The following is a 22,129-nucleotide window of genomic DNA, read 5'->3' on the forward strand; positions in this document are numbered from 1 at the left end:
AACCATGGACTTTGTCAAGAAATTCGCCGGCGAGGAGCAGTCTGGTCAGCAGGGTAGCGTGCAGCAAGTCCCCGCTCAACAAAGCGAGTCGTCTGGTGGTTTCCTTGGTGGCATTGGCAACAAGCTCAACGCAGCTGCTGGCGGTGGTCCCGAGAGCGAGAAGAATGAGGACTACCTTGACAAGGGTAAGCTTGGCATTCTTTCTCTACTGTTGCCATCATCGTTACTAACACAACATCAGGTGTCGACTTTGTCCAAGAGAAGTTCCTTGGTCAAGGCCCTCAGGTATATATACCCGTGTTCTTTGCTTTTGTATCACACGACTGACTCTTCTCCACCAGAATAACGAGTCCGCCATCGAGCAGGCCAAGGACGAGCAAATCTCTGACTTCATCCGCAAGCAATGGCAGTCCACCACTGGTTCTGAATTCCCCATCAAGGACAAGGAGACCAAGTTCTAGAAGAAGGGCGATCATCACGACAAGCATGAAGACATACCCGCCCACGGCTTGTGCAGGATGGATATCTGAATGATACGAGATCATGACCAACAAAAACCCTAAAGGAAAAGCGTGCGCCCTTTGATGCAACGCTAAGTATACTACGAAATGATACACATTGCTTCTTTTGCCTATGCTTTCAGACTCCAGCTTTGGGTTACTTAGTATTCGACTAAGTTGTGTTGACAAAGCCTATTACCAACCTCTTATCTCTCTGATCAAGCTCGAACACTGGCAGTGACCTTCATAAAACAACAACATTAGAAGTAAAGATACTAACACGACTCAATATTGAGTGATAAGGAGCGACAAGGCCTCTTTAGCACAGTAAGCATCTCCGGATCAAGTACTGTAAGCATGTAGAAACTGATCGCAAGCGCGAAAGCAAAAGGTCCACAATGTGCACGAGAAGTGTGCATATATCAGACGACATGTTTATCAAGACCACCAGGCTGATGACAAGGAGCTGAACAGGCAGGATCAGGCCTTGAACTTGCAACGTGTCTCTTCCCAGTAGATCAAAGCCTCATGATGCACTTGATTTTATGCACAAACATGACCAGATCGTAGATGTGTCCAAGGAGAGAAAACGGCAGCCACTGACAAATCCAGAGGTTCTCCGCTACTTCTATCATTTCTGCATACTCTCAGCTACAGGCGAACCACGCCCTTCACCACACACTCCAATACCACGTCTTGCAACGGCTCACTCATGCAAGTTGAGTCTATCATTATACAAGCCAAAGTTGCCAACATCCTCGACCAGCCACATCCCGCAATGGCCACAAACTCAGAACCAACAACACTCCATCTTCGTGCCGTTTATACGTCGTTCAGTACGAAGAGCACGATATCGGAAAGCGCAAGGGTCATGGAAAGCTGTGCGCTTTGGAGAAGGCCACTACCTGGCCCCCACTACCGCAGGCAAGAGAAGCAACTCAGTCATCAAGATGGCTACTCACATGAGAGGCATCAGTACAGATGTATTCCACAAGCATGTTGTGTAGTATAGGACCAGTCAATGGAATGACCCACCTTCGTCAAGCCTTCGACCACGTCGCCCAGGCTCTCAAAACTCAGTCTAGCGTCAAGCCAGCCGCACCATCGACCACAGAAGTTCCCAAGGTGATTCACACAACGATCAACAAGACCATCAAACGCGGTGGTAATGATCTTGGTGGCTTCGTCGTCAAGGATGATGATGACAACATCTGGCATGTCCCCAAAGGTGAAGAGTGCGTTCCCATCGAGTACCCGAAGAAGGATGAGATCCCCGACAAACCCAAGGGCAAGGGTCTCCGAAAGCTATGCGCTCTAGAAAAAGCCACTATCTGGCCCCCTACTACCTCGGGCAAAGACAGTGACTGGGCAATCAAGCTAGCTACTCACATGAGAGGCATCGGTACAGATGTGCTCAACAAGCGTGTCATGGCAGTACAGGAGCTACTGCTCTTGATGTTCTCTAATACTGGCGTCGATAACGTCACTAGCACAGCACAGCACGCTCGCGACACTGCAGCCACACTCAAGTCGACCATTGCACTTGGCCTCGACTCCAAGCATACGCCCTCTGAGTTCCGTGCGCTCGCCAATGGTATCGAGTACCTCCAGAAGCGACGCAGTGCAGTCGCTGTTGCGCAAGTCGACTCGATCACCGCCCATGCCCAAGTCGCACACATACTCGAGCAATACGTGGACGAACTGGACACTCGTACCACTGCACTCTATCATGGTTACGAAGCCGCGACTGCTCAGCCTAATCATCGCTATGGTTCCAAAGACAACAAAGAGTCCTACAGGCTCCACCTCGTCGAGAAGTCTGTAAAGGCGATTTATGAAGAGCACGTCGGTGGTCTTCGTAACCACCTCAGCGACAAGGTCTCAGGCTACCGGCGCTGCTTTCACTCATTCCACTATCTCTTCTTTGTGCTACATCTTTCTGCTTCAACTTGTGTCTCTCATCAAGGTAGGACAAACCACGATGGTTAACTGTCGCAGAATTCTAAGACCTCGTGATCAGTCGGATGCCCCATGCCCCTGTAACGACTTCAGAACATGGGCTTAGAGTCGTCGTCGTCCTGATCCTCCAAAGAGACGAGCGCCAACATCGAGGTGACGCGGTGCTGGGTCTCATCGATGGCCTCGACTCTAGGGTGCTGAGCAGGCATATGGCCCCACTGCTCCGAATGCGTGAAGTATTTCCATCCATTGTCGTTGACACGATCAGTGACGGCCTTAGGCCACGAGCTGTTACCGACTAGCTCTCCGAGAGCGTCTTCAAGATCGTCGTTGAATGCGTCATGAGCCCTAGCAATTCAGTGGCAAAGACCACTAACTTAGAGGTCCAGGAAGCAGGGAGCTCAGCATCGCTGCATATTTAAAAAAGTGTCTGCGATTGGCTTATAGAGTGATCTCCACAGCTAGCTAGCTATACAGCTAGCATCTGTCTTTGCTTCTCAGAAATCGAAATACAGCTCTTCTCCAATGCCACGCAACTCTCTAACCTCGGCAGGTCTCTCATTGCTCGATCTCTCATCATTCTCATCTAGAGTGACATGCATTTCTTTGTTCACGAAATCCACAGGCTGCTCGCCCAACTCTCCAGGCGCCGCAAGAAGATAGGCCAAAGTGTACTTTTCACGTAGCTCAAGGCTGACATTACAGCCAATCAGACAGTTCTCAGGCAGGTCAACGATCTTGCCTCTAATTCTGACATATTGATAGAAGTTCTTGTCGACACTGTCGCAAATTTGGCGGAGTATAGGACACTTTGCCAACAACTCTGTGAGCAACGGCTCGGCGGTAGCTGCGGCGTATTGTGAAAGTCTGTGGATAGATTAGAAGGAAGACAGAACATGAAAACTGACAGAACTCACGTTTCTCTCCATGTCGAACTGCCCATCAATGGCAGGATTCCATGACCGAACAGCCGTACCATAAGAGCGATGTTGCGAGCCATGATACGTTCCTTTTGTAATTTAATCCTGTCTCTGTCCTGCTTCATTTCCTCAAAGGTCTTGTCCTTCTTCTGCTTCTTTGCGCCCCTGGTGTTGTCTTTATTATCCTTTTTCTTGCGTCCGGACGTGCTGGAAGGAGTGATGCATTCAAGAATTCGATCGAAGACAAAGTTCTGACGGACTTGTAGCGACTTTGTACGGTTTTGAGAATACTCGAGCCAATCCTGGCCTATGCTCGTCTCTGAGTGATAGGTGTCTCTTTCGAGACGACTAAAATTTTCGGCCAATTCCGTATAGTAGACCATAACTTCCACAGTCATCAGAGCATCTCCTTTGGATCTAGCCCAGATATTCTTCACGCAGACAGCAGCAGATCGGAAAGGGGAGTCTTGAGCCCCGTCAAGAGAAGTAGTCGAGTCAAGCTCCAGCAAGTCAAGGTTGTTGTATACTTGCTCTGCCATATGGAGAACATTGTTGACACCGTCGTAACCAAATGTATGGCCGAGGACCTTGGTGAGTAGAGATATCCAGCGGGGATTGTCTCCGGTGTTCTTGTTGATGGGTAAAACACTCACGACGTCCGCCCATATATCCAGCCAGTTGTCCCCCTTTCCTGATGGTGAGAGACGGACAAGCGAGTTGGTTCTACAGCGTGTCTCATTGGATAGAACGGCCTCTGCGATCGGTAATGTTGTCTCATCGCACATGTTCTGCTTGTTTGACTGATCAAGAGGTCGATTGTCGAGTTGAGAAGTAGGTGGTGCAAGCGGCAGAATCCCCTTGGGAACATTGGCAGGTTCTGGAGTGACGAGGACGGTTGCGCTGTTCTTTGTGGTCTTTCTGGAATTTGGATTTCCGGTATCGATTGCCTTGCGCTTGCCTGTTGCTGTACGACAAGCTAACCCATTCGCCTCCTCGACCAGGGTTCTGGATACCTTTGAGTTGAGTGCGTACGTGTTGTCCTCAAAATCTGACTGTCTTGATGCTGCGCTGGCTAATTGGGTCCACTTGCGGATCACGAACTGGAAGCGAGCGGCCTGGCCCTCGGGTTCTGTGGGTGATGTGCAGAATGCATAGCCACTTTCCCACCACTAAACATAGAGTCAGCACGCGTAGATGAAAAAGAGCAAATAACGTACCTCGCTAGGCAAATCACCTTGGGTGATGTCAACATCTTCGAAGATATCTGGAAGCGCAGAAGACATGCCGGCGTTTGTTGACTGCGCGTTGCGTCTTTCTTCTCAGGCAAGTAGGAGGAACGAATATCTCATCCAGAAAGTGCTGTGCCAAGTATAACAAAAGAACCATACGGAAGATTCGACAAAGAACCAAGTTTTCGTCACGTCGATTTGTTCCTGCTTCACACGTAAGCAAAGCCCACCTAGCAACACTGACACCAACTTTCTTTTCGTCTCCCCTTCTGATAACTCTGACCATGCCATCGTGAAGAACATCATCTTAGCCGATGCCGCCTTCCATCAAGCATCTACTGCCAGACTTGGTTGTGAACGCATGAGCAGAGGCAGACCTTTGTCATTACACATAAGAGCTAGGGATCTGGCAGAGACATACCGAAGTTTTGCAAAGGTAGCAGAGATGATAGTAGTCAGTGGTTGAGGTGTAAGACCAACATTTAAAGAGTCTCGCTATGGGTGAATCTTGTGTGTGATTTGAGACATGCTATATCAGCACAGGTCTTACTAAAAGTTCGAGATGCTCGTCTTGCTGCTAACGAATGTAATCCGCACATTTGGTATTCAAGAAACACTCGTGGCAGAGTTCGATCTCAGAAGCAATCAGGGGAGGAAAAAGAGAACACACTAAATACAGAAAAGTGGAAAAAGGAAATCATGGATTGAATTTGTCTAAGAACATCTGAACAACCAACATGCGCATGCTCTACGTGATATTGGAAACAACCCCCATGAGGCAAAATCGAATTTGAGAATGTGTCATTGTTCGGATGATTTTTGTGCGGATGTACAGTGAAGTGCAAAATATCGAGATACGAAAAGCTCAGACTTATTGTATTCTTACTCCGCACCACCAGGTGCGCTTTCAGGACATGTCAAAGAAGACAATTGCATGGACAAAAAGAGTTTGATCTGAACAATCACAGTATGCTAGGACAAAGGTCACGGTAAGGAGGTTCACATTGCCTAACTGATCGTGTAGACAGCTTATCTACACACACGGACAGCTTGAGATCGATTATGTTGTAGCAGGCTCTTCGTTCAAAGAACGTTCCACGCTTGCATGGGATCTGTCAGCCAGCAACCACAACGTGGTGTATAAGTATATAAGCACGGCTGACACCATCAACAGTACGTCTGTGATTGCGTGTATGCACTCCTCCTGAGCTCTGCATAAGCGAAGTTGACAAATCGAACCTAATAAAAAAGGTTCAAAGATGTTCAGCGCACGGCAGATCATGAAGTGAAGTCGAAACAAGCGCCGGACAAGCAGAATGACCAACATTGCCGCTTCTGCCGCCTGCCGGGCGCCTACTACCGCCACCATCAGCAACTGTACGCGCCGCATTGCTTGTTTCCCTTCTGCCAAGGAGGGCCGCAGAACGATTGACTGGTCGAAGATAAGCTTCTGGGCGCCGTGCCAATAAATCGTCAAGCCTTGCATTGTTGACGACTCCCGCGAGAAGAAATGTGTAGGTTGCTTCCTTCGAGGCTTGTTGTCTGCCCGGACAGGTGGGCGTTTTCTGGCTTGTCATTGGCTTCTGGGGCTTAACACCTGCAACACGACATTTCGAGACACCTCGAGACCTGTTACGAGGAGGATGCGACCTGCGCGGCGGTTATGGAACGTCATGGTATCTGCTTTTGGATTGAATCTTTGGTAGATCGAGGTGGGCGCGGTATCATGTATGCTGCGAGTACTTGGACAGCAGAAAGAGGAATGTGCAGGTGCTCTAGACCCGAAGATCATGCTGAAGAGCGACTCACACCTTGCGACGCCTCAGCCGGGAAATGATTCGAACAAGTCTTCGCAAAGCCCTGACCCATCGACAACTCGCATAGCTGCTTGTTGATCGATTCGCGAACCCGATCCTCGCGAAATCGAACCAGACGAGGATGGATACCTTTCCAGGCCCTCACTTATCTGCCGTAAGGGGTATATCGACTTTCTGTGCCTTTGCCGTCCTTGCCGGAGTATTATTGCAAAAGGGCAGTTCTGTTCGTGATCCCATGCCAGACGAGACGCCATAAGCCTCTGCCGCAAACACGTGGGCTATTGTTGAGAGAAGGTTTCCGGACCGTTCGCTTTACCTCCGACAATAGTTCATCCTTCAGGCTTCAGCCAGGAAAGTGCTCGTCTGAGCATGTCGCTGTTGCCCCGAGCCTGCGACATACGAGATGAGGGTTCAAGCTCAACCGAAAGCAGCCAACAGCGTTTCTGCAGTGAGGTGGATATCAATTTCGAACCTGAGCAAGTCGGGTCCGAGCGAGGATGTCACTCAAGGGTCAGGGTTTGATCTGCCGAACACCAACTCGTTTCCCCTCAATCTCACTAGGGAGGCCCCGGAGACATCAGATATTAGGCGGAGCTGACCGAGGGTTCTTCCTCCACGCGTTCGTCTGTTCGCAATGACAAACCTCTGGGGTGTAGAGCGACGTTATGTGCTCGATCACGGACGATAGCGATGGCATGATGCACATGCCGAGGTTTGCAACACCAGATATGCCGGTACGAAGAGGAACAACCGTGGAGATCGATAAAGGCTATGGCTGCTCGTCTGTCTGGAAGCAAAAAAAAAGTAGGGATGATGTCTCCAGACGAGCGATCGGCGTTGACCCCACATGCAGGGCCGAGAAGTCTTACCACAGGCCTGGAAGCCTTTTGGACCAAGGACTCGAGCACGTTGTTTCAACAACGCCCTCTCATTGGCTGTTGGCGACCTCTGTCCTTAGACGTCGAAATCTGATTTTCTCAACTCACTTGGCAGTTGAGGCTTGAGGATGGCGCGTCGGTCGCTCTTGTGTTCGTCATGACCAAGGCTTTTTGGCGTCGGTAGTAAACGCTTGTCTGCATCATGATTTTGATTGGAAAAGCATTCAAAGGCGAGTGTTGTTCGACGTGAGATGAAGAGTCGGAGGTTGGACGACTCAAATCGCCGACATGGATTTGCAGCAGCAGTTGACTTTGGATTTCCACTTTGTGTGTTAGAATTCAACGCGATTGCCCCACGGCCATTCGGATGCCCCAATTTTCCAATGGCCGCTGGGCTGTTTGGCGCTTGTTCGGCCCACCAGACAGGCGCTTTGGGCAACTGAAGTTGGCAAGTGCTCGCGTGCCCGCCAGTGGTACGTGGTAGGCGAGCGTTCTGGCGCAAAGAAGAAAAATTGGAGCTCGGGTTGAGGGTGCATGGACACAACCCGCGGCCTGACATGGACGAGCTGTTTTCCCTACAAATGTAGATCCGCGCCGTGCTTTCTCTCTTCCTCTCGACCACTCACGATCCGTTGCTTTGCACGTTCTTCGTCGGGGCTTCCGTCTATTCCGGTACCTCGCAAAATTCATACCCACCTCTGCCTTCTTCAAATACGGCATCGTGCATCCTGCTCCAGTCGATTCTTCCACAAGCACCTCGTGCAGCGCTGGTTCCTACTACCGCTCGGCCTCTAACCTCCTCAGGGCTTGCAAAAGAAACTCAGCCGCCTGCACCTCCGTCATCAGTCGCCATCTCCTAGCCCAAACCATATTCTTTTTAAGGGAAGCTCTTGACGCTTCGCCTACTTAATATCCGCACATCCACACAACTGCAGTCCTACAGCCCCAGGACATCACCACAATGTCGTCGTTACGCAACTACGGCCTCGCCGCCCCTCACGGGCCCAACATGGACGGCCACCACGTCGCTACTGAGCAGCTCTACGCCATGAGCCAGAACGAGCAAGGTGTCTTCCAAACCATCCTCAAGCCCGATGACAGCTACGATGAGAACGGCACATACTGGGCTGACTTGCCTCTTATGAAGAGAATCAAGTTCGTCAACAAGGTCAACAACGCCGAGGCTAAGAAGGAAATCAACGCAACTTGGGCCATGATCAAGAAGGATCCTCTCAGTCCTATCGGTTACTACTTCCGCAACATGGTCATTCCTGGTGCAGGTCTGCTCCTCGAAGGTTACGTCCTTTTCTCTATCGGAAACGTCAAGCCTCTTCTTCAAGCCGCTTTCCCCAGGTGCTGGAAGAACCACAAGATTTGCAACTCGACTTGGATCGCTGCCCTCGACTACCTCGAGATTGTTGGTATCATTGTCGGTCAAATCCTTGTCGGTGTCATTGGTGATTGGCTCGGTCGTCGTTGGGGTCTGATTCAAGACGCCACTATCATGTTTATCGGTCTTCTCATGCTCACTGCCTCCTGGGGTGTCACCCAGAACGGCTGGGTCATCTGCTACGTTTGGTCGCTCTTCTTCTACGGTGTCGGTGTCGGTGGTGAATACCCCATGACCGCCACTTCTGGTATGGAAAACGCCGTCGGTGCTGGAAAGGTCTCAACCAAGGAAGATCGTCTCCACCGTGGTCGCAAGGTCACCTCGGCTTTCCTGATGCAAGGTTGGGGTCAATTCTTCAACCAGGTCATTCTGATCATCCTTTTGCTCATCTTCCACGGTTCTGGAAACCCTCCTTACGGCAAGACCTCGACTCAGTGGACCTACCGCGTCTCTTTCGCTATCCCCGCTGTTGGAACTCTCTGGCTTGTCTACTTCCGTACCTTCAAGATGCGTTCTGCCTCGAGAGTGCTCGCTGCTGCCAAGAAGAAGTCCAACGTTACTGGTTACGACACCCAGTCGCTCAAGCTTACTCTTACCCACTTCGGTCCTCGTCTTATCGCAACTGCTGGTGGCTGGTTCTTCAACGATGTCTTCTTCTACGGAAACAAGCTTTTCCAATCTGAATTCATCGCCGTCCTGCTTCCTCACAACAAGTCCGTCATGGTCGGCTGGCTTTACAACTTGATCAACGTCGGTGTCTCGCTCTGCGGTTACTACCTTGCCTCTTTCTTGATTGACAACAAGCTTTACGGGCGCAAGTGGATGCAGATCATCGGTTTCCTGCTCGACTTCATTCTCTTCGTTGTCCCTGCTTTTAACTTCAAGCATTACACCAGCTTAGCTGGAGTCCACTCTTTCCAGGCCATGTACTTCTTGTCCTCCTTCTTCAACCAGTTTGGTCCCAACTCGGTCTCTTTCCTTGTTGCTGCCGAGGTCTTCCCCACTCCCATCCGTGCTACCGCTCACGGTTTCAGTGCCGCCGTCGGCAAGCTCGGTGCTCTTCTCGCCGCTGTCCTCTACAACTACATCACCACTCAACAGAAGTTCTATGTCGTCCCCTGGTTCGGTCTCGCCGGTGCCCTTGTTACCTGGCTCTTCCTTCCTGACACCACCGGTCTCGATCTCAAGGAGCAGGAGCGTCGCTGGGCATTCATTCGTGTTGGCAAGGGTGACGAATACCACGGTGTTGCTGTCCACCCCAAGCACTTGTCCGTCTGGGAGCGCTTCCGTGGCGTTGGCAAGAACTACGACGCCGAGCTCGACTACCAACAGCGTGTTGAGGAAATGCGTCACGAGTGGGAGCAGGCCATGGCCTCCAAGGCTGCCGAGAAGGAAAACAATATGGACCCCGATGTTCTCGACGACGAGGACTGGCACAGCGATATCTCCAGCTTCTTCGCTCGCACCAAGAACGGTCCCCGTGGTGCTCAGTCTCCTCTCATCTCCCCCATGGTTCGCGGTAACGAAAAGACTGGCAGTACCTTGCCTTCACCCATGATGCGCGGTATGGACAAGAGAAGCCCCATGCCCAGCCCCATGATTCGCGGCCAAGTCAAAGAAGAAGATGAGTCCGACGAGGCCTTGAACGAGAAGAAGTAAAACATTACTTTCTCACTCTTTCGTCTTCCTTTTTTGTCTTGAGCGGTTTAGCGAACTTATGCGGGTATATGGAACCATAAAATTGGGTGTGGCGTTCTTCTTTCTCATTCACTGGATACCTCTCTCCTTGTTGTTTGATTTTGTAATGGGAGATTGAGATGACGGATTACGACTTGTAGTTATTGGAGATATTTATGATCTTGATAGACGAGTACAATCACTTTTTCAAAACATTCTACTCCCTGTGCCCTGATTGATGTAACAAGCAGCAGGAATGGGGGTGTCCCTTTCTTTCGAACAGTCATCATCGGTATCCAGACCTTCTCTTGTAATGCAGATCGGTGCCGAGGGCATGTACAAATGTTCAAAAATTGTCCATCTATCATTTTCTTCTTCACTCGTCTCCTCCGTACACGAGAGCATGACAGTTTTTGCGAAGGTGTATATCGTATCCGTATATCTCCGTGCGGCATTTTGTGATCGACAGATCCAGATCAAGAGATCCACAACTTATACATGGCGTCAAGATTTTCAAGAGTAGCGCTACAAGCCTTATGACCCAACTTTAAAAGTACGACCATTAAGCATATACAAAGTCGAGACGCGTCAGTTGTGATTGTATCGAAGTCCTCGGGAGTCGGTCAAAAGGCAGAATGTTGTTTCCGGGGTGACCCTAGTCAGATGCGAGACAGGGTGTCCTTCGAAAAGCATCGTCTCAGAGAGACGTGGATCAATTGAGGCATGAATGCGTATTCCACTGTAATTTGCAATAATTGCTGATGTGCGGCATCCGCATTGGAGCAATGAAGCTCCCATTCGTTCATTTCTTCAGTCATGTACAAAGCTTGCCTTGCTTCATCTTCTTCAACTGTAGCAATGACCACACCAGTTGACTCTTCATCTCATGACTACGGTCCCTAATCTATTTACACACAACAAAACCAACACCAGATCTAGCCTTCATAGCAGCCTTCTTGAGCTCTTGCTCTTCAACATCCGTCCACTTGATGGGCAACTCATCCCACTTCATGGTCTGGAAATCGCGTTTGTATTGTTGTTGCATGGATTGAAGACGGCGCATCTCAGTTGGATCGCCACCGCCCGAGTAGACGATAAAGGCAGTCTTTGGCGGTAGAGAATCATAGATGGCTTTGACGGATACAGTGGTACGTGTTACAGCGTCTGCAAGGGCCGAAGTGCTGATCTCTTGACCTTCGGAGGCGTTGTTGTCGGCAAGAGTGTTGGCGAGACGAGCAGCTGCATCCGCAGAGGTTGTGCGGGTCCACCAGCCACGAAGGGCTTCGAGTTCGCGAAAACGTGCCCAAACGAAATCGCAGCCGCCGACGGGGATGTGTTGGCCAGGGGCATCGGCCTCTTCGGTTGTCTGAGGGCCAGCGAGGACGTGTTGAACACCGGCGACTACATCTGCGTCACTCTCGCAGGCGACAGTGCAAGTGGCAGCAGCACCAAATCCGCGCTTCGGGTCACCCCAGTCTACGACAGCGCCTGTACGGCCAGTCTTTGCCTGTACCTCTTTCTCTTCAGACAACATGCCACCTTCGTCTTTCTCATCTTCTACGCCAACGCGACTGAGACGCTTGAAGATACTTTCGCTCGTTGCTTCAGAAGTACCCCATGTCTTTCCCTTCTCACACTTTTGTTTGACAAGGTCAAGACATGCTTTTGCGTCCTCGACACTGTCGTGACCTTGTGGACCACGATTTTGAATCTCGCGGGAGAGGTATTTCTGGGAGAGCCATTTGAGAGATGACTTTTGCGGAGGACCTTTGGGGTGAGGATAGATAAGGGTAGTGTCGACAATGAAGGGAAAAGAAATGCGAAGAGCGCGAAGATCGGAGTCGAGAGAGTGGCCCAGCAAAATTGTGCGAGGGGTGAGTACGTCTTTGAGCTTTGCCTGTAGTTCGGCGAGGGTTTGTGTGACCGGCTCCATCATTTCCTTGGTGATGCCCGAGTACTGTGTCAGATAATCTTTCACTGTGCCAGGAGGCTTGACAAGCTCATCAAGCACAATGTTGCCGTCCCAGTCTATGAAGGATACACGAGCAAGAGCGAACTTCTCTTCTGTTGTGGAGATCATTTCACAGTCGACTGTCAAGACATTACGACCCTGTAGAATGCTGCCCTGTTCAATCTCCTCTGATGGCACAATACCTTCATCAAGAGACGAGATTTCGGGCAGGTTTATCCAGCCGTCCTCTTCTGATTGACAGAACTTGTGACGTCTTGCCTTCTCGGCCGCACGCTCGGCATCTGTCCGTAGGTAGGCAGGGTGTATAGCATATCCATTGTCCATCAGCTCTTCTCTGGTCGCTAAGAACTCAGTTATGGGAGTTCTCTGGTTCTGCCATCTTGCACCTTCTCTTGGCGGCTTAGGGCCCTTTATCTTCTTTTCGTCTTTTGCTTTGGGCAGAGGTGATGTCAATAAAGCTTGTAGCGGCGAGTGCATGCGGTTGAATTCTCCAGGAGTCTTCACCGGCCAGATGTGAGGGAACATTTCGGCGAAAGGCTGTAACGGGGCAGGCAGTTTTGGAGCGACGAGCTTGACAGGATAGTAGTCGTCGGGTGTGATTTTCAACTTTTTCGAAGGAGGCGTGGCTTCTGCGCCAGCGTTCGCCTGTTGAAACGGGCCTTTGGCAACAGTGTCTTGACTTGGGTCCAGACTAATGTTGGCGTTGAACATGTCGGCTTCAAGGCCAGGTACCATGAGGCAGACGACACGCTCAATGTCTTTTTTATGGCGCACACTAATCCATTGAGGGCCACTGCCATCGGCTAATAGATAGAGGACGAGATTTTGCAGATCGGAGATTTTGACGAAAGATTGAAGGCGAGCGGTTGGGGCATGAATAATTTGGGGATAGTTCTGGTTGGCCTTCTTTTGGCGCTTTGAGCTACGGTCGACTGTAGTCCACTCTCCACCGTCGTCGCTAGCACCTTGTGTCGTGGCAGCAGGAGAGTCGGCGGCATTCTTGATCGAGTCGGGGTCGCTGTCGCCATTGAGTCGGGCGAGGGTGGCGCCTGTGCTGAGCAATTCTCTGCCTTCTTGCTGGTCAAGCTTGCGCTTCTGACCACGACTGTGACTGTCTCCAGACATGGTTGCGACTCGTCGCGGATGGCTGTGGTGAGAATGGTGACGTCGAGGTAACTTTTTGGAAGAATGCGACAAGGGCAGCAGCTTGGAGACTCGACGGATCTACATCTCGGATCTAGCCGAGGTGGCAGGAACGCTCGCTAGCCGCATCGGAAAACGCCCTTACATTCTCGCGGCAAGACCTAAGCAAGCTGCGAAAAGGTTGCATACTTCCATATATCTCCTTGAGTATCATCCAACAGAGACGAGCTTGACCACATGCCGATATACTGTAGAACTGAATCATTCGGAGGGACATGTTACCCGCTGGAGCATGCCACGTGAAGGGCGCTTGGCGTGTGCGTTCACGCGCGCGTCAGTGCGCAACAGCAATTCCATCATCGAGGCCGAGATGCTGTCTCGAATTGTTTTCGTCGACATTGATTCCATGTCTCAACATAACCCATGAGAATACTACCGCCCAACTGGGAAGGGATCCATCCCGCCTACCCCAGCAGACCCGCCCCCTTCAATGAGTCCGCCTTGACGAAAGCCCCCTTCTGGGCTGGTGGCGCCGGTGCCATTGCCGCCGGTCTTGCTTTACTCACAAAGCGCTCGCCTGCTCAAGGCCTCAAGACTGCTGCCTGGACCACCATCCTTTTTGGCATTCCCTCCGTCGGTATCGAACGCTACGCCGGCCATCTCATCGCCAGACCCTACCTCGAGAGCAAGGGTCTCGAAATTCCCAAGTCCAAAATTATCGATCGCCCTTTCAGCATCGATGCTGACAACTATATTCTCGCTGGTGGTCTCATCGGTATTGGTTGCGCCGCCTCTGTGCGCAAGCCATGGGCCATCACTGGTTGGCAGCGCTGGCTAGGTGCCTTTAGCTGTGGCGCCTTCGCTGGCGCATCCTTCAACCAGGCCTACCATTTCAACACTTCCGCCACAATTGCCGAGACCATTGCGAGACAGCAATCTCAACGCAACATGTGGAGGGAAGATGTCAAGCGCTTCATCGAGAACAAGGCTATTCAAGACGCCGGTCTCACTCCCGATGCTGTTCAACAACCTGGCATGACCTCAATGGCCGACATGCTCAAGAGCGTCGGCGGCGCACACAATGCAATGATCAAGGAAATGCACGCCGCTGCTGAAAAGGCTGCTCAGGTCGCTCAAGAGGAGGACGTAGACGAACAAGACCCGCAACCACACTTCAGTGAAATGCGTGAAGGAGAGCGCGTCTTCTTCCCTGAACCAAACTACAAATGGCAGCCTGGTTCTGAAGGCGTTGAACAGATCGAGTCTCACATTCAAAAGCTGAAGGAGAGGCGATCTCGCCTGGCAGAAGAAGCATCTATGTTGTTTTACGAGCTTGCTTCCAAGCAGAACGCCTTCTATCTTACCGACAAGGATGATTGGGAGAAGGAGCAGCGTCGTGTCGATGCTGAGCTCATGGGTCACCTTCCCACCCAGACCTACCTAGAAATTTCACGGCTCGACTGGTGCATTGCCGATTCACAAAAGACAAGGCTGCAGCTTAAGGCTCTGGAGAACGGCCAACAATGGTTGCCCCAGAAGCCCGAAAATCAGTCAAAACCTCAGCATGCTCGCCGCTTGCTCGATGACTTTGACCACGAGAACGAAGTTGCTCGTGCCGAGATGGACATGCTTTCCCAGCAAGCTGCTGATGCTCTGAGGGACCCAGGACTTGGTGCTATCGACATGACTACTGGCAAAGTGGTCGATGATCCTCATGCACAGATCAAGAAGGATCTCGAGGAGCTGAAGCGCGTCCAGAAGGAATCGGATATGATCCGCGAGGCTATCAGAAAGCTCAGGAAAGAGATGGGCGTCGAAAAAAGAGACGACTAGCCTTTCTGTAATTAGAAATTAACAACTTAATTGTACATTCTCGATCGCTTCATTGGTTTGTCGTGCTTGGCTGAATGTACAGAAGCTCAATACCATTGTTAACTACGCACGGCACGTTGAACCAAGAAAGCCAACGGATACTGCAGATAGGGTATTACTTGCGAAGTGCGTGTATGTGCATACTGAGCCCCGGACAGAATACACAGACAAGGTCTTTCGAGGCGATGCAGTGTGACTGGTACAAGTACAAGGCAAGAACGGCTGTGTCGCTTCAGCCTCCTCCATTGTCACGTTGTCACATTGTCCCTCGAGACTAAGCTTCGCAGCAGGAGATCTGATATGCTTTTCTTGTCGGGCGTTCTTTGTGCCGAGTGGTCAAGTCAGACACAGAAGGATCAATTAAAGGAACACAGATACGAGGTGTCGGCCCTCCAATCTTGTTGTTTGAACACAAAAGCTTCTACTCTCGATGATACAGGTAGTGCAGACAGTGCCATTCTCGACAGGCGCACGATCCTGCGATCACCTTGAGCTATAAGAAGAATCAATTCTTATAAATGTCAAGAAACACGAAAGCGAGTGTACGATGTACGAAGGAAGGTGTCAAGTGTCAAAGGCAGCGCTAGTCACCGATTTGGCCTAGTCGCTCGCAAGCGATGCCATTTTTCGATGTTCCGCCGGGCAGGGCAGAGCAATCGTCACTTCCCATGCCATGCTTCTCGGCGAGGGAGCAATTAATACGGAGCCCGGCCCTGATATTAGAAAAGCAGCCAAGTGCCATGGCAAATGTAAGATGGCCACCGTGATAATTCTTGTTGTTTCTCTTTCTCAACTTTCTCGTCGTTGCTATCCACAGCAATAGACACTGCTCTCCCGCCACATCAATTTTTCGCTCATTGCCATTCGTCCCCAGGTCATCGGCTCGCTGCAGAAATAAATATTTGATCAGCCCAGTCATGGCCATCGGATCGACTGGTTGCGTGGCGTATAACCCGGCGCAAAGAACAGCATATGGCTATGTGCCTTCACTGGCTGCTGGCATCGTCTATTGCGTCCTCTTTGGACTCTCAATGATCGCGCATACCTTCCAAGCCATCAAGACAAGAGCACTATGGAACCTCGTTTTCGCCGTTGGCTGTCTGAGTATGTCAAAGACTATTCATGTTATTGCAGCATGCTAATTGACTCCGGCAGCTGAAATACTGGGCTGGGCTGCCCGAACTTGGTCAAGCGAATGTCCCTACAATGCCAACGCCTTCTTGATGCAGATTTGCACACTGATCATCGGTAAGGCACCAAGACTTCATCACTTCTTGACACTGTGCTGACCTGGACAGCACCCACCTTCTTCACTGCTGGAATCTATGTCATCCTCGGACGCATGATTGCTATCGCTGGGCCTGGAGTGTCACCCATCGGACCCGTCTGGTACCTCTGGATCTTCTGTACTGTTGACATCATCTCTCTTGTCATCCAAGCTGTTGGTGGCGGTTCAGCAGCTGTCGCATTCAACTCGACTCCCCCTGGCAACACAAAGGTCGGAACCGACATCATGGTAGCTGGTATCGACTTTCAACTGGCCTCGGTCATCGTCTTCAGCATTCTCTTCTTCCTCTTCCTCTACAGAGCAGCTGTCAAGCTAAGACTTCCCGCCTTCATGAATGACAAGAACATGAAGCTTCTCGTCCTCGTCACATCCTTCTCAATTCTTCTCATCATCATGAGAAGCATCTATCGTACCATTGAACTTGCTGGCGGCTGGACTGGACGCGTCATCGAGACCGAGAGATACTTCATCGCCCTTGATGGTGCACCTATGGCTGCCCTTGTCATCGCTTTCAACATTTTACACCCTGGTGTCCTGATCAATCGCGTCATTGCTCGCAATGGTGTTCAGATGGTACAGAAACCGTCGAAGCACTCGAAAGATTCTCCTATGTCGTCCGCATCTGCCTAGTGCTTTTCTAGCACATAAACGATATACATGACCTTTCAGAACCTCCGTTTCGTACATAGCGACATGCGACTTCGATTCCTCCATTTTGTCTTCACCAGAACGATACGTCCCGGTAATCTAGAACTGCCGATGCGACCAAAGCCATGGAAATGATCATGACTGTGCAGTAGGAGACAATCTGTGCCTTCGTCAAGTCAGAAAAGGCCTTGCTAGGATCCACGTTCTTCGCAGCCTCATAGTTGACACGTTTTTGCAGGTTAGTGAGTTATTCCAGAGTGAGTCATTTTTGCTACAATATGAAATTATGCACACCATCGCGACACCATTTCGCTTTTGTATTTCGTGTCGAACCTCTAATCAAATATCTGCAATAGCAAGAATCTGAGTCATATTGACCTTACAACATGGAATCGATTCTCACCGTCTGTCACGCCAACGACAAGACTATCACGATGTTGCCTGCGTCGATATTAGAGTCTGGAAATTCACATGGAAGGTACAACACTGTATCTGCCACTGCCGAAGAGATAGCCAGACTACGTAAAGTCTTGCCGCCCGACACACCCCTAGGTGCACCACCTCGCAACATATACACTTTCTCTTACTTTGCCGCCTTAGTGCGCCAAAATCAGGACATGAAGAGTGAAGACCCACACACAGTAAAGCTACCTCTCTGGCTTGCAGTCGAGATACTTTCCTACCAGAACTCTTACCAGATCACTGGAGTCGTCAGCGAAACCGCCATCTACGAAATCGAAGATGCTCTATCTCCATTCGTACAGCCCGACATCTTCAACACTAAGCGCTACTTCATCCGACTAAACGATTACTTACCAAAAGACTCTGAAAAAGCAAAAATGCCCATCTCCTCTCTTCGCCAATTGGTGCTTTGTCTACTAACTTCAAATCGCGCAAGAGGAGATTTTGAAGCTCATGTTATGGAAAATAGGCAAGTGCATATCTATTTGCATGTATGGGATGATGAAATGGCACGAGGAGTGGAGTTTCGTTGTTTTGTGCCGCCTGTTGCGCGCTTTAATGACAGCAGACCAAGGATGGTGGCTGCGAGTCAGTATTACTGGCATAGGTCGTTCCCAGTCGCTGCTTTTGAGCCTAGAGACACTGTTGACGTTGCTCTTACTTCTGCTGAGGAGATCCTAGGCCAGATCTTGAGCACGGCGACTGCTCGAGGTACTCTCCAAGAACTCAAGGCTTGGAGTTTCACGTTTGATATTGTGATCAAGAGGGGTGGGCGTGTGCAGCTGGTAGAGGTGAATCCATTTGGAGTGGACAGCAGATGCGGCAGTTGTCTTTTTCATTGGATAGATGATGCGAAACTGCTTTACGGAGGTAAAAATGGAATTGAAGTCAGACTGTTGATCTGAGCGGTGGGAATGCGTGCGAGATGATCGAGAATATTGCTTTCCAAACGTCTAACGAAGAAGTGGTATCCTAAAGAAAAAACAGAACAAAAACGAGCTCGTCCCGCAAAATGTTGGTGCTCTCCGAACGCATGCATGCCCTTTGACCCGCAAAGAACTCCCGCTATGAACAGAAAATGCACATCTTCGAAAAAAGAGAGGCCCTCCTTCCCACTTAGTCATCAGCTTCAAGCATGCTCAAGACATCAATCTCGGTCTTGATGATCCTTTCGAACTCTTCTCTCCCCATGCCCACGCTTCGGGCAAGACGGAACATGCTCTTCATTTCTGTGCTGATGAACTGTTTGACACCGATCTCAGCTCTCGTCATGTCTTCAGCTCCACGTTCGAGAACATCGACACTGCTGCCCGGAGATGTGGGCCTTGGTGCTTCCAGCTCTTGGTTCTGAGTCTGTGCTTGGAACGTATTGTTCAATTCGTTGCTATCGGCAGCGAACATGGGTGGCGCAGGATTGGTGTTTGGCTCTCCTATTTGTTTTGCGCTCAATTCGCCGCCGCGCAGGGTCGAGTCTGCAGTCTCGGGATGCTCCTCATCGGGATCGTGGTCATCGAGAGCAGGCTGGACTTCGGCAGCATAGCGAGCAAAGTATTCGAGTTCGTCGTTTGTGGGGGCGAGGTTCGAAGAAGCAGTGGCAGGAGCGGGACTGGCGCGTTTAGGGGTGCGGGCAGGAGTCCTATTGTTGGGTGTTCTGTCGTAGCTGGCCCAGTAATCATCATCATCGTCGTCGTCATCTTCTGCCGTCGCTTGTTGAGGGATGGTGAAGGTAGGAGCGTTGGGGTGAGATTTGCTCTCGAAAGCGTCGTTTGCGGCAGCGATGGAGTCTGTCCATTGGGAGACATCGTCGCTGAGATCTTCGAGAGCGCGCAATTCAGCCAATCTCCAGCCTGATGCTCCGCCAAGTTGTCCACCATCTGCATCATTCTCGCACCAGACGTATACCGGCAACAGTCCAAACTCTTCAACTTGCAAGCAGCATTGTAGTGTTTCTTCGTCGACTCTTCTGTAGCTGATCTTGTCGATGTCCTCAAGCTCGAGCTCGCCAGATACAGGATGAGCTTCCAATTGCAGGGCCTCGACTTTACCGCCGAGTTTTGAGGAGCGGGACGAGGACCAAGAGAGCAGGTTCAGCCAGCCGCCTTGACCTGAGGAAGTGTTACCAGCGAGGAGGTTGACTCGTTGGCGCAAGATGGGCGAGAGAAGAGGAAGCAGTGCCGGTGGAGGGCGCGGCGACATGAAGGCGGTAGGAAGACATGCCAGCAGTGGTGGGAACAAGGTCCGTGGCTCGGGAGGGGTGACGATGCTGGTCGACATGGTTTGCTGTGAGGTGCGAGGTCTTGATGTGGGAAAGGAATAATTTGGGAGCGACTTTCAGAGGTACGACATGTGCAAGTCAAAGACGCTAGACGCAGTTTCCCCTGCCCGAGGACCAGTGGATTGCAGTGTTGGACGTCTTGAATTCCGAAATCCAAGTCCGGTCGCCCGAAACATGTGCTTGTGCTTGTGCTTGTGCTTGCCCTTGTTGGAAGCTGCTTCTCCACCACAATCCTGCCCCACTTCCCGTGACCGCCGTCACTTACCGCGACTGCCCCGAGTTCCAAGTCTCCGATAGCCAACTCCACGTCTAACTACAACAACCAACCCCTCTGGCTATTATTATCAGCTCTCATCTTTGCACAGAAGCCCATCAGTCTAGAGCTTGTGCCTCACAGACCCATCCTTTAGCTCGTCGCCACGACTGATGGCACGCCTCGATCCTGTCCTCGACCAAGACCCAGCTGCGAGCTGCGGACTTCCACGGTGCAAACGTAGCGCCGCATCGTCATCAGACAGCTGTACCTTGTGGACTTCAGTAAGCGGGAGAGACGCAAATGCACTGCATGCTAGACCAAGAGTGTGTATCATTGACAACTTGAAAATACCCTTCTACATACTGCACATGTCAAAAACAATCACTGCTCATTCCGACCTATGAGCGGGTCCCCGGTTCCCAGATTGTCTTGCGAACCATTTCGACCGTTTGATGCGGTACCGACAAGAACGGACTATGACCAGCATCCAGATATTCGATCGTAAACCTGCCTCCAGGTTGATTTGCCATGGCAATCTGCGCCTCCTTCGGAATCGCATTGTCACGTGAGCAGACAATGAACGTCGAATCGATGTACTTCCATGCAGCATATGTCTGCTTGCTTTCGAAGCTTCCTTTTGCTTGCAGATCCAGCTGACCAACACACGTTTCCGCCATCTGGGGGTCCACATCGTTGTAGAAGACGTAGGTCGAGTTCGTGGCTTGCCATTGTTTCTCGTTTGCCGATTGCCACCATGGTAGCGGTTTGTTGTTCAATGCGTCCATCAAACTGCGTCCAACCTCGAGCGCAAACGCAGCCATGTAGATCATCTTGACCACACCGCCTCCTCTGGGCACTTCTTGCTTCGAATAGCCTTGGACTGCTTCGCTGCCCACCAGGCCACCGTATGAGTGCATCAGCATAACAATCTCATGTCCCTGAGATATCTCATCGGCGATGGCTTTGCGGACGACGTGGACATCGTCATCAAAATTTTCGCAAGTTCCGCCGACAGATGGAAGGGAGGGTGCTACAACAGGGAAGCTGATCTTCCTGAGATCCTCAAGAAGGCCTGCGTAAAGATGAGGTTTGTGCCATGCTCCTGTCACGAAAATGACCGTGGGCTTCGAGTTTGTGGTTGTGCCGAACATGATTTGATCGATATGCATAATGTTTCGCAAGGATTTGGTGTTGTGAAGTGTGAATTGTAGCGTATACGTGAGGTTGAACTGTGATGGTTGAAGAGAATAATGAGATCAGAACAGCAGTGGAGCTTGCATGAGAGAGCAAACTGAACCGACAGCCTGGGAGCGATCCATGGCTACCTACTTATAATTCTTGAGGGCGCTGAGGCAACCCCAGAGCCCAATCCCTATCCCCATCCCACTAGTTGTTAGAGTTTGTGTCAATGCGGGTGACAATGAGGGGTCTTCCGAAGGATCAACATGCTACTTTTGTTAGCGCATGATCGCCTTTGTTCTTTCTTACTCCACCTCAACTTGCAACTTGCAACTGTTGTAGTGCATGGCAAACCCAAAAGCTCCAATACATTGCCTCTTTGTAGGCGAGTGTAGATTTGTTGGCGGTTGGTAGCGTCAGACGAAAAAAAAAAAACAAAAAACAAAGATGGTGCATGACTGTCACACAACTTGTGAAGATTGCAGTGGTACAGAGCTGTTGACGCTGCTGATCATCACAAAACCCTGCTCACGTTTCCTGCGAACCCCTCGCTAATCATTACCGTTTCGGTCCGCGGAGCTCACTACATCTGCAGTCACGCGCCTTTGTCAAAATCTTGTTCGCGTGTCCATTGGCCTCAAGTCGGAAGTGGACCTCAGATCGG

The 22,129-nt window shown here is 50.8% G+C and overlaps 10 protein-coding genes across 10 annotated transcripts; 6 read left to right on the forward strand and 4 right to left on the reverse strand.

The window, feature by feature from the left end:
• Positions 1-4: 4 nt before the first annotated feature.
• On the forward strand, positions 5-461 carry M437DRAFT_73866 (uncharacterized protein; the record flags this gene model as incomplete). Its single annotated transcript, XM_041026119.1, has 3 exons — positions 5-185; positions 242-285; positions 342-461. The coding sequence occupies 3 exons, from the start codon at positions 5-7 to the stop codon at positions 459-461; spliced, it is 345 nt and encodes a 114-aa protein (XP_040881983.1).
• A 1,035-nt stretch (positions 462-1,496) lies between these two features.
• On the forward strand, positions 1,497-2,489 carry M437DRAFT_82947 (uncharacterized protein; the record flags this gene model as incomplete). Its single annotated transcript, XM_041027845.1, has 1 exon — positions 1,497-2,489. One exon carries the CDS (start codon positions 1,497-1,499, stop codon positions 2,487-2,489), a length of 993 nt encoding a protein of 330 aa, XP_040881984.1.
• A 59-nt stretch (positions 2,490-2,548) lies between these two features.
• M437DRAFT_82948 (uncharacterized protein) lies at positions 2,549-4,662 on the reverse strand (the record flags this gene model as incomplete). The annotated part of the gene is made up of 4 exons (XM_041027846.1): positions 2,549-2,807; positions 2,973-3,326; positions 3,377-4,548; positions 4,597-4,662. 4 exons carry the CDS (start codon positions 4,660-4,662, stop codon positions 2,549-2,551), a joined length of 1,851 nt encoding a protein of 616 aa, XP_040881985.1.
• A 3,602-nt stretch (positions 4,663-8,264) lies between these two features.
• On the forward strand, positions 8,265-10,352 carry M437DRAFT_64572 (MFS general substrate transporter; the record flags this gene model as incomplete). The annotated part of the gene is made up of 1 exon (XM_041024440.1): positions 8,265-10,352. The coding sequence occupies one exon, from the start codon at positions 8,265-8,267 to the stop codon at positions 10,350-10,352; it is 2,088 nt and encodes a 695-aa protein (XP_040881986.1).
• Positions 10,353-11,274: 922 nt separating this feature from the next.
• M437DRAFT_43507 (uncharacterized protein) lies at positions 11,275-13,467 on the reverse strand (the record flags this gene model as incomplete). The annotated part of the gene is made up of 1 exon (XM_041020754.1): positions 11,275-13,467. One exon carries the CDS (start codon positions 13,465-13,467, stop codon positions 11,275-11,277), a length of 2,193 nt encoding a protein of 730 aa, XP_040881987.1.
• Positions 13,468-13,908: 441 nt separating this feature from the next.
• M437DRAFT_43975 (uncharacterized protein) lies at positions 13,909-15,318 on the forward strand (the record flags this gene model as incomplete). The annotated part of the gene is made up of 1 exon (XM_041020835.1): positions 13,909-15,318. The coding sequence occupies one exon, from the start codon at positions 13,909-13,911 to the stop codon at positions 15,316-15,318; it is 1,410 nt and encodes a 469-aa protein (XP_040881988.1).
• Positions 15,319-16,292: 974 nt separating this feature from the next.
• Positions 16,293-17,185, forward strand: M437DRAFT_10406 (RTA1 like protein; the record flags this gene model as incomplete). Its single annotated transcript, XM_041018562.1, has 3 exons — positions 16,293-16,461; positions 16,513-16,605; positions 16,656-17,185. Coding segments are annotated over 3 exons (792 nt in total), but the record flags the coding sequence as incomplete, so codon positions are not given.
• Positions 17,186-17,679: 494 nt separating this feature from the next.
• On the forward strand, positions 17,680-18,660 carry M437DRAFT_82953 (uncharacterized protein; the record flags this gene model as incomplete). The annotated part of the gene is made up of 1 exon (XM_041027847.1): positions 17,680-18,660. The coding sequence occupies one exon, from the start codon at positions 17,680-17,682 to the stop codon at positions 18,658-18,660; it is 981 nt and encodes a 326-aa protein (XP_040881990.1).
• Positions 18,661-18,871: 211 nt separating this feature from the next.
• On the reverse strand, positions 18,872-20,029 carry M437DRAFT_73871 (uncharacterized protein; the record flags this gene model as incomplete). The annotated part of the gene is made up of 1 exon (XM_041026120.1): positions 18,872-20,029. One exon carries the CDS (start codon positions 20,027-20,029, stop codon positions 18,872-18,874), a length of 1,158 nt encoding a protein of 385 aa, XP_040881991.1.
• Positions 20,030-20,684: 655 nt separating this feature from the next.
• M437DRAFT_82955 (alpha/beta-hydrolase) lies at positions 20,685-21,437 on the reverse strand (the record flags this gene model as incomplete). Its single annotated transcript, XM_041027848.1, has 1 exon — positions 20,685-21,437. One exon carries the CDS (start codon positions 21,435-21,437, stop codon positions 20,685-20,687), a length of 753 nt encoding a protein of 250 aa, XP_040881992.1.
• Positions 21,438-22,129: the final 692 nt, after the last annotated feature.

This window comes from Aureobasidium melanogenum, assembly GCF_000721775.1.
Source record: "Aureobasidium melanogenum CBS 110374 unplaced genomic scaffold scaffold_5, whole genome shotgun sequence".
NCBI lineage: Eukaryota > Fungi > Ascomycota > Dothideomycetes > Dothideales > Saccotheciaceae > Aureobasidium > Aureobasidium melanogenum.